General features: G+C 33.9%; 1 protein-coding gene across 5 annotated transcripts in view; it reads right to left on the bottom strand.

Annotated features, from left to right (window-relative positions):
* Positions 1-2165: 2165 nt before the first annotated feature.
* The window catches only part of SEC24A (SEC24 homolog A, COPII coat complex component), a 60881-nt gene continuing 52752 nt past the window's right edge, over positions 2166-10294 (bottom strand). For 4 of the 5 annotated variants that reach the window (XM_007107062.4, XM_007107061.4, XM_028493253.1 and 1 more), the window contains 5 exons: positions 9716-9853; positions 7214-7318; positions 6796-6888; positions 5535-5638; positions 2166-5117 (listed from right to left, as the gene is read on the bottom strand). In XM_007107062.4, coding sequence (XP_007107124.1) covers positions 5003-5117; positions 5535-5638; positions 6796-6888; positions 7214-7318; positions 9716-9853 — 555 coding nt within the window. In that variant the 3' untranslated portion in view covers positions 2166-5002. Of the gene's footprint in view, positions 5118-5534; positions 5639-5719; positions 5818-6795; positions 6889-7213; positions 7319-9715; positions 9854-10294 lie in introns of those variants that run through there. The other variant, XR_003681053.2, reaches the window with a different exon arrangement.

Here is a 10294-nt window from a genome sequence, read left to right as displayed (position 1 = left end):
GGCAAGCCCACCTCCATCTTTTTTTCTTGTGTGTGTGTTATTTTTTTGTCTCGTTTTTTTTCCTTTAAAAATTTTTTAAATTAAAAAAATTTTTTTTTCCATTTTAAAATATTGACCACTTTGCCCCATGCTTAGCACTGAGAGCACTAGATTAAATTTACCTGAATAGTTGCAGAAATTTTTCTTTTGTGCCAAATCTTGGCATTTTCAATGAGTTTTATGTGTAATTTTTATTTGATCCCAGCCTTGTTTAGGTAGGCTAATATTAATACTTTATTGACAAATTGTAGCTACAAACTGACAAATATGTATGAACATACTGAGTTATAAGTAATAAAAGTAGAATTCAAATTCTGGGGTTAAATATAGACAGTAAGTTCATGCTTGGACACATCTCTACTACACACAGCAATCAGTAACAGTTAAAAACATAAAGGGAGGGACTTCCCTGGTGGTCCAGTGGTTAAGAATCCGCCTTCCAATGCAGGGGACGTGGGTTCAATCCCTGGTCCGGGAACTAGGATCCCACATGCCACAGAGCAACTAAGCCCACGCGCCACAACAACTGAGCCCACGCACCGCAACGAAGATCCTGTGCACCGCAACTAAGACCCGATGCAGCCAAATAAATATTTTTTTAAAAAAACATAAAGGGGAAAAAAAATAGCTGGCCTCAAAAACAAGAGAAACATCTCAGCAGATCAAAGTATCAGAAACAGCACAGTGGAGCTAAAGTCAGGTGCCTGTTGGGCTGCAGACCCAGAAGCAGGCAATGGTAGCACATTCTATGTGTAAGAGGACCTGAAAGTGCTCCACGTGAGACAAAGGGATGAACAGGACAAACTCACTGCTTGAGGTCTGCCCTCCCTGAAAAATATTCAAAATATCATTTGCTATTGGACTTCAGCTTAATAAACAGAGAGGCAGAAGAGAGGGCAACAACTAGACTTCCCACTGTTGGTGACTGGAACGGTGATATCCCCAAATCACTGCAGGACAGGAGCCCTAAAACACCTCCATGAGCCCTAGTTTTGGGAAAATGCAACTAGAAAACCCATAGACAGGGAGGGGGAAAGCTAGGACAGAGAGAGATGTGCTAAAATGAAAATAACAACCCTCCCAATCAAATAAGTCTAGAAACCCAAATTCTAACAAACATGAAGAAATACCAACATTTAAATTCTGCCAGCCAAATTAAAAATTGGAATTCACTCCAGAAAGAATTTTATAGAACAATTTTAATACATTATTGAACAAAACAGGCAGAAACTAATCAAAAGTAGAGTTAGTTATACAAATATAAAAATCAATAGATGAGATTGAACTCCAACTGGATGTAGTCACAGAGGAATTAGTCACAAGAGGAATTCTGGAGACTTCCCTGGTGGTCCAGTGGGTAAGATTCCGCACTCCCAATGCACTCCCGGGGCCCGGGTTCCATCCCTGGTCAAGGAACTAGATCCCTCATGCATGCCACAACTAAGAAGTCTGCATGCCGCAACAAAGAGCCTGTGTGCCGCAACTAAGACCTGAGCAGCCAAAATAAATTTTAAAATAAATAAATATATAAAATTTTTTTTAAAAAAGGAATTCTGAAGGTAAAAAAAGAATAGCGGGAATGACAGAAGCAAATATTTTAAGAGAAAATATGTCAATTATACCTAAATTTTAAAAATAAATAAAAATTTTAAAAATAACAGAATTTTCCAGAATTGAAGATAGACAAGGATCTCCAGATTAAAGCATGCTCTGAAAAGCAAGCAGGGTAAACAGTAAACTCAGAGTATTAAAACTATAGAATATTAAGGATAGAAGAAAAATCTTAAAAGCTAACAGATTATCTTCAAATAAACAACAATTAGACTTACAGTAGGCATCTTATCAGTAACAAAAGGGTCCACAAGACAGTGGAGTAGTATCTTAAACATATTGAGAATAAAAAAATTGAAAACCCTTTCAATCTAGAATTTTAAACCTAGCTGTTCTTGAAGAGTGAGCATCCAGAATTTGGATTATGACTTCCCAGACACTGACTCAGGTTTAAAGAACCTTCAGCAATAGTTTTCCATTTACTTAATTTGGGTGCAAAACATAGCACTACTCAGTGACTGTCAAGTTATTCATACCAATTTAAATAACTAATTTAAATAACTAATCACAGTATGTAAGCTGTTTCAATTAACTTTATTGAATAGCCAAATTGATAAGTTAGCACAGTTCAAACGGTTATTTGCACGGGTTATAAATGACTTTGTTTTTACAGGAATAAAACAATGAAAATTACAAACTGTAAAAAGGAAGACATCTTGTCTCTAACGTTTCAGAGAAGCAAGATTTAACACAGCACATTGAAGATCAATACATTTTTGAATTTGAAAACAAGAATTTAATGTTACAATATTATACACTACTTTACAAAATTAAAATTTCTATATAAGGATTATATTTGTAATAGTTAACGAAATCTTGAAATCACATTTGGTGGTCCCCTAGATAACGGCTGTTATTCATCTTTGATTAGAAGAAAATCTTTTATTCTAATTATTGTAAAACAGTCTATTAGACTCAATATATTACATTAAATTAAAACAATAAAATATATGCAAACTAAAATAAATGCTACAGCTTGAGGGAATATTAATGTGCCAGACTTACAGAAATGTTATTTTAAAAATCCTAGAAATTAGAAAAATAGAGTACTTTTTATGGTAGAACTGCCATGCTTTAGATTTAAATACCAAGATTGCCCTTGTCAGTTATTTTAGTAGTTGCAGATCTGTAGAAAATTCAAGGATCTTTCATAATTTACAACTACAATAAAAAAAATATGGCATAGTGTAAATATTAGTTGCTTTACATCAAAAAGTAATACAAGATGAGATAGCAGGTAGTGCCCTAATTAAAAAAAAAAAAAAAAAACTAAACAACACATTCAATATTGCAAAAAATTGCTTCATATCAATATCTCCAAAAGTTTCATTCATTCCCTCATTACTGGGAGAACAAATATTGTGAATCCTTACTAAAGTTATGTTTTTTATGACCTGGCTATTATAAAATTATTCTGGATTGCACATGTTATGCAATATCTAAAATAATTTTTTAAAGTAAATTTGTGTAATACACTAACAAAGCATGTTGTAATAACAAGAGTCATACCCACTTAGGGATAAAAGTGAGGCACAAGGAAGATTATTGTCCCTAGGAGCACAAACTTTTCCCTCTGGAAGATTCTTTACTACTATTAAAAAAGAACCTACAATATAAACATTTAAAATTCACATTATGAACAGAATTTTAGTTATTTTAAGAAACATCAGTGCATAATAATGACTCTCAGTTTCTTCAGAAGAGGGGAAAATATAAATGTATTCTAACTAGCTACAATTTGAAAATTGCTTCCTAATAAATGAAGCAGCTTTCAAGAAAATTTCCAGTTCAATATACCACTTGTATACTGAAAACAAACCTTAACACTGCTTAAGGGAGATAATATTTTTATAGAACACAATTATTTTGATCTTGCTGGCAAGCAGTAGTATATACTCTAGTGGGACCTGTTTCTTCCCTACCCCAAAACAATTCAGTTAAAGTCAGCTCATATTGATGTAAACCTGAAAGTTACTATTTCATTGGTGATCATATGAGATCAAGATTGTAAACACATTTTTCTAACCCATTAAAACAAAGAAACAAAAATCTTTTCATCAACTACTACTCATGAACAACTTTTACTTTAAGAAGTTCATATAAGACAAGATCAATCTGTGAAAACTGGACCAAACTCTTTTAAAGATATTCTATCACGGCACTTTAAACATACAGATGTATAATTTACCTATTTGTAAACAAAATTCACTGAATAGTTTTTGACTATAATATTTCTCTGGCCAAATCAAAAAAGCAGTTTCTTGAGCATGTTCAGGAATCAAGTTTCTTTTGTAATTTTCATATATCAGATTTGTGTAATCTTAATATCCACTAAACCAAACAGTGGCATTCATGCTTTAATTTTTAATATCCAAGAATAAATCTTATGAGCAACTTCCAATTTAATTATTAAACTCCTTAGAAAAATGTTACTGATGCATTTGAGACAGCATTTAAGAAAACTTTAATTTCTTTCATTCATACTCATTTCACCAATATAATGCTTTTATTATACATCACAGAGCAAAAATGTACCAAATAAAACCCACTTAAAGGATCAAGATAACTAAGTTTCTCATCTCCTTATTATCATTGCCAGTCCCAACGTATTTATGAAGACAGCTCAGATTCTTTTCACTGCAGAATAAGACAGTGTGTCCAACCAAGTCTTCTGCAGTCAAATCAGAAAACCACATATAGTTTTCACTTCAAATCAGGGACTTTGTTCTTCAAGTATAGAGAATACTGACAGATTTTAAAGCTTGACTGTATCACTTCATAGTTTTCTCAAGCTAGACTAGAGTTAGTTTACTCTAGTTTTAGTTAACATAATGATCCTTTTTCTTCCTTAAAAAAACAATTGTGGGGGATGGATTCTAGTTTTCCAACATATTATTTACTTAAGAAATTTTTTGATTTTAAAAAGATCATTATCAATGGATTTGTAACTTCCCTGCAACATTTAGTCTTGTGAGGTTTTAAATGTAGCAGCCAAAAATTCAGAAAAAAATGAGAAATATACATTTGGAACACAGAAGTCTTTATTTTACAAAATGTACTTTGCCTCTGCAATACTGTCTTATTTCAATCCATAACAACTCAAACATAATTGGCAGCAAAGGAAAAAAGGTATCCAATCATATGTAGATATATTTTGATTTGAAAAATACAGTATTTCAGAGTTGCATGTTTGCTGTGTTCCTTTATTTGCTATAGTTTGTTGAGATCACAGTGAGAACATATAATCATCACATTAGTCCACAAACCTAATAGGAAAGGAAAGTATTACACATTTTCAAGTGTTCTGCATTATTGTAACTTTCCTTAGAAATTACTAAGTATCTTCGTTTGTTCATTTATTCACTTGCTGTTGTATATGCAAGAGGAATTCATAATATGATAATGCAGATTCTGTTCTGTCTTCTACCATGTTTTGAAGGAAGTTTGCTTTCATTGGACTCTCATCCCTTAGGAATATAAGATAAATATTTACATACATTAGACAAAATGTAATAGTAACATAAACAGTGGATATGTCACAAAGCTTTTGACACACATTTTGCTAATAACTGGATATAAAGCATAACTTAGTACTATTTATTTAAAAAAATTTTTTTTTCTATATTCTTCTTAAGAGTTTGCGGGAATTCCCTGGCGGTCCATTGGGTAGGACTTCGCACTTTCACTGCCGGGGCCCGGGTTCCAACCCTGGTCGGGGAACTAATATCCTGTAAGCTGCTCAGTGTGGCCAAATCAATCAATCAATCGATCAATAAAGAGTTTGCTTAAGCAAAAGGTCACACATATTTGAGTCACAAGGACTCAAAACAGGTCCTTGCAAGGCCAAATTGTTTCACTATCAGTAAATGACAAATTCAACTTACCTTATTACATAAAGTATTGGGTAAAATGGTCTCTGTTCTCTAAGCCAAGAGATGAAAGCTATTGTTCTGGCAGATTCTGGTGTATCAAGTTCTGGAAGGTCTGTCTATTAAACAAAAACCAGCAACATCCAACTTATTCTAATCATCTACAGTGTTTTTCAAACTTCATCTTGTATATGAATCACCTGGGGATCTTGCTGAACTGCAGACATTGATTTAGGAGGTCTGGGGAGGAGCCTGAGATTCTGCATACCACAGTTTTCTAGTAAGAGGTTGGAAACTTCTTAAAGGGACAGATAATAAATATTTTAGGTTTGCAGGTCATTTGGTCTCTGTTGCAATTCTCAACTCTGCCACTGTTCCACTGAAGTAGCCACAGACTATACATTATAACATCTAGAATTAACTGATCCATTCAGGCAGTTATTACAAATATAACCATTTCTTATCTCCTCATTACTTAAAATGCCTAGTCATCCAGACCAGCCATTAAGCTACTGCTTATCCTAGATAGAATCCTGACATATATGTCTTTTAAATATATAAATTTCCTAATGACTTTTATAAATGAAGTTAAACCCATAAATATGAAAAGATGCTGACATAAAACATATCTCAAAGCTGGTGACAAACTGAGAGTTGAAACTGAAAAATATGATGTGAAATAAGACCATGTTATAATTAATTCTAACTTTAAAATTCACAGCTATCCAAATGGTACATAGTTTCACACATGCTTTCTCATGTGTTATTTCAAATACTCCTCCATAAGCAATAGCATTCTTATTTGACAAACGAGGCTTGACCAGGTTTGACAAACCTGGTCAAGGTTAGTGACTTGACCAAGGTCACAGAGCTAGTGACAGAGAGTCCACTATTACATTGTCCAATAATCAATATAAATCCAACTGACACTGGTTACAAGTCATTTGCTTGTGTGGAAATTAGCTTAGTTCTTACTCCAAAGCAGCGGTTAAAAGGACCCTGCCAAAGAACAATGAAATCACTTGCAAAAACACAAAACAGAAACAAAAGAGCCCTAACACTAATGCCAACAGCAGCAAACTTTTTTGGCCATTAAACTAAATTCCTTACTTTCTCCCTAAAATAGTATACACACATAAGAATAAGTCAAGGATGCAAAATAACCTAAAGAATGCCTTTAAAATATAGCTATGATTTCAAAATAGGATGTTCATGTTTTTGCCACATTTGAAATGCCTTTAAGCCTATTATAATCACTATAATTACATAATCTTACCATAGTCTGTGGAATTAATGCATAGTTTTCAACTCCTAGAACTTGACTGAGAAAATTCTGTCCACAGTTTCTTCCAACCCAAAGCATTAGTACCTAGGGACAGGAAGAAAACTATTTTGAGATGTAGCTTAACAGTGAGCTATTGACTTACCTTTAACCACTGACTATGTTTCAAAAGATCAGAAAGAACAGTACGTTTACTGAGATTGTACAGCCTTCAACTGAAGTAATGATAACTACCATTTACCATGATGAGACATTTTATGCTTGGCATGAAAGGAGACTATGGAGGGAGAAGTGGCCAATACAAAAATATACAGATTAAATAACATATAATCTGTTAAGGACGAGAGATATTAAGAGGAATGAAGGTAGTAGTATGCAGAGAGAAGAATCCAGCGCAGTCAAGACTACTCACAGAGCCTGCATCCATGAGGAAAGCTCCATCCCTGCTCAGCTTCTCCACTGAAAGCTGAAGAATAGGTGGCTGAGGTATAGTGCGATCATTGATGTTGATTGCACCCTAAAGAATTAAGCAAAAGATTAAAGCTTTTAGTCATGTACCACAATGTTCATTGCAGCAGTATTTACAATAGCCAGGACATGGAAGCAACCTAAGTGTCCATCAACAGATGAATGGATAAAGACGTGGAACATATATACAATGGAATATTACTCAGCCATAAAAAGAAACAAAATTGAGTTATTTATAGTGAGGTGGAGGGACACAGAGTCTGCAAGTCAGAAAGAGAAAAACAAATACTGTATGCTAACACATATATATGGAATCTAAAAAAAAAAAGAGAGTGGCACTGACATATATACACTACCAAATGTAAAACAGACAGCTAGTGGGAAGCAGCCACATAGCACAGGGAGATCAGCTCAGTGCTTTGTGACCACCTAGAGGGGTGGGATAGGGAGGGTGGGAAGGAGATGCAAGAGGGAGGGGATATGGGGATATAGGTATACATACAGCTGATTCACTTTGTTATACAGCAGAAACTAAGACAACACTGTAAAGCAATTATACTCCAATAAAGATGTTAAAAATAAATAAATACATAAATAAATAAAGTAAAAAAAAATTAAAGCTTTTAGATACAGGTAACAGGGAGCCACAATTAAACAAAAATTTTAATGAGTGCTACCTCTGAGACTTTGGAACTTATTTAGGTAAATCACAATTATTCATATTTAAATTTAAAGAAGAGGAAGAAATATGTATCACTTATCTAAACAAAGTCACCATGAATCCCAATAAAGCCAAAATAATTTCTGATCTTAATTATTATTTTAAAAACTAATACAATAAATGCAATCAATATCATGTATCCTGAATGGATAAATGACATTAGTGAGATCCAAATAAAGTCTGGAATTTAGTTAATAATAACAGATGATTGCGTGGCTTAGATCAATGTACACATCCTGAGGGAAGAGTAGGTCTAATGCAAATGAGTTTTTAATAGTTCTCTCCAATTTAATATTTATTAAGGCCAGAAATGGAAGGTTTTCATTTATAATTGAGTACAGTAGTGCCATCTTAAAACACCCACACACAAACACACACCTTTAAATATTTATAACTATTCATTTTTGACCAAAAGTTGATTTAAGTACTAAAACTTGGTACTTAATTAACCTTATCTAAAGGAGAAAGTAAATAAAATACTGACCTGTCAAGGGGTACTACCTTGATAAGGCTTTAGCTCTACCAGGAACTATTAATCACAGCACCTTAAGATCTCTGGCCTTAGGGTGTGTGGGCAGCAAGAGAGACTATAACTTAAATACAGCCATTCAGAAATTAATGTGAACTAAGAAAAGAGAGCCTTGTCCTTCTCTGGTGATAAAGATGGGAAGCTATCAGTGGCTCTGTTTTCTAGTCTTGTAGAAAAGGCTAATCTGAAAGAATGAGGCAATGCAAGAGAGTCTATGAATCTGAGCTAGACCTGAGTTTAGTTATACCCTAGCCTTTCGTGTGGTTTGTGTTTGAGTGCCACATCAGTCCCCTTTCCTTCCTAAGCTTACTTGCAAAAAAGAGAGTCCTGATAAATAAACCACCGTTAAGTCCTAGTAGTGCTTGTCTTTGAAGGTATATGAGTGATTTATTTTTCTTCTTTCTAGTGGTTTCCGTATTATACACATCTAATATATTGCATTTGTATTTTTATGTTAATTTGCCTTTTTTTTAATGTGAGAAAAAGACAGGTCCAGTTAGTTGAACCTGTCAAACACAGGATTAATCTTGAGTTATTATTTTTGTAATACAAACTAATAATGTCATCAACAGTTTTCATTTGCTAAAGTTACGTCAAATTTCACAGGCAATTTCTCCTTTATTATGCAAGGTATCCTAAAATCTTTAAACTCCGAAAAGGTTTTAACCAAAATATTACTTCCAACATATATATCCTAATTTGATCACAATGTAGGAAGAAGAATGGTTATGATTTAACATTTTCATGCTTGTAGCTTTAACTCAGGTTAATTTCCTATCAAGGGAAAATAATGTTACAACTTAGATAAATATTTTCTCTTTAATTCAGGAACACCATTACACTAAACATTGACCTGAGGTGTTTAAATTAAGTGTAATTTTACTCTAGGGATACTCCTTTCAGATCAATTTGCTTAAATAAATAAATCATAGGTTGCTCTGGTCAATCTGACAATCTCTTCATTTACTTAGATCTGCTCTAAAGATTTGTCTGAAATAAACAGTAAAGTTTATTATTTTAATAACTTAAATAAAGGTACTATTTTCAGGAGCTTCCCAAAACCAAAATTTCTTTATATAGGAATAAAATGAAAAGCTTTAAAAAAGAAAACACCTTTCTTCATTTCTGCAGTGGATTCAATATAATTAGGCTTATAAACCTTCAGTAAAAGCAACTAAAAAATGAATCAATCTTACCTCATCTGAGAGATTGTCAACTCTATACAAACTGGGATGAGTTGTGAGCATAAGGTGAACCAAAGGCTGATTTTTCACTTGACACATAGCAAAAATGCGTTCATCTAGACATGCATTTGTCCCAGTCTGAAATGATTTCTATAACAAAAAAATACACCCCCATTAAACAAAAGAAAAGGTATTTAACAAATACATATAAAATTTTGCAAATATCAGTTGTTAAAAGAATCTCTTCAGACAGAATTAACAAATTTACCGTTAATTATTCTTTCAAAAATATATATTGGGACTTCACTGGTGGCACAGTGGTTAAGAATCTGCCTGCCAATACAGGCGACACGGGTTCAATCCCTGGTCTGGGAAGATCCCACATGCCGCAGAGCAACTAAGCCCACAGCTACTGAGCCTGCACTCTAGAGTCCGCAAGCCACAACTACTGAAGCCCGCGTGCCTAGAGCCTGTGCTCCACAAGAAGCCACCGCATGAGAAGCACGTGCACCACAACGAAGAGTAGCCCCTGCTCACCACAACTAGAGAAAGCCCACATGCAGCAACGAAGACTCAACGCAGCCAAAAAAA

The sequence above is a fragment of the Physeter macrocephalus genome, chromosome 8 (assembly GCF_002837175.3).
Source record: "Physeter macrocephalus isolate SW-GA chromosome 8, ASM283717v5, whole genome shotgun sequence".
Classification (NCBI taxonomy): Eukaryota; Metazoa; Chordata; class Mammalia; order Artiodactyla; family Physeteridae; genus Physeter; species Physeter macrocephalus.
This window is presented reverse-complemented; position numbering and strand designations above follow the sequence as displayed.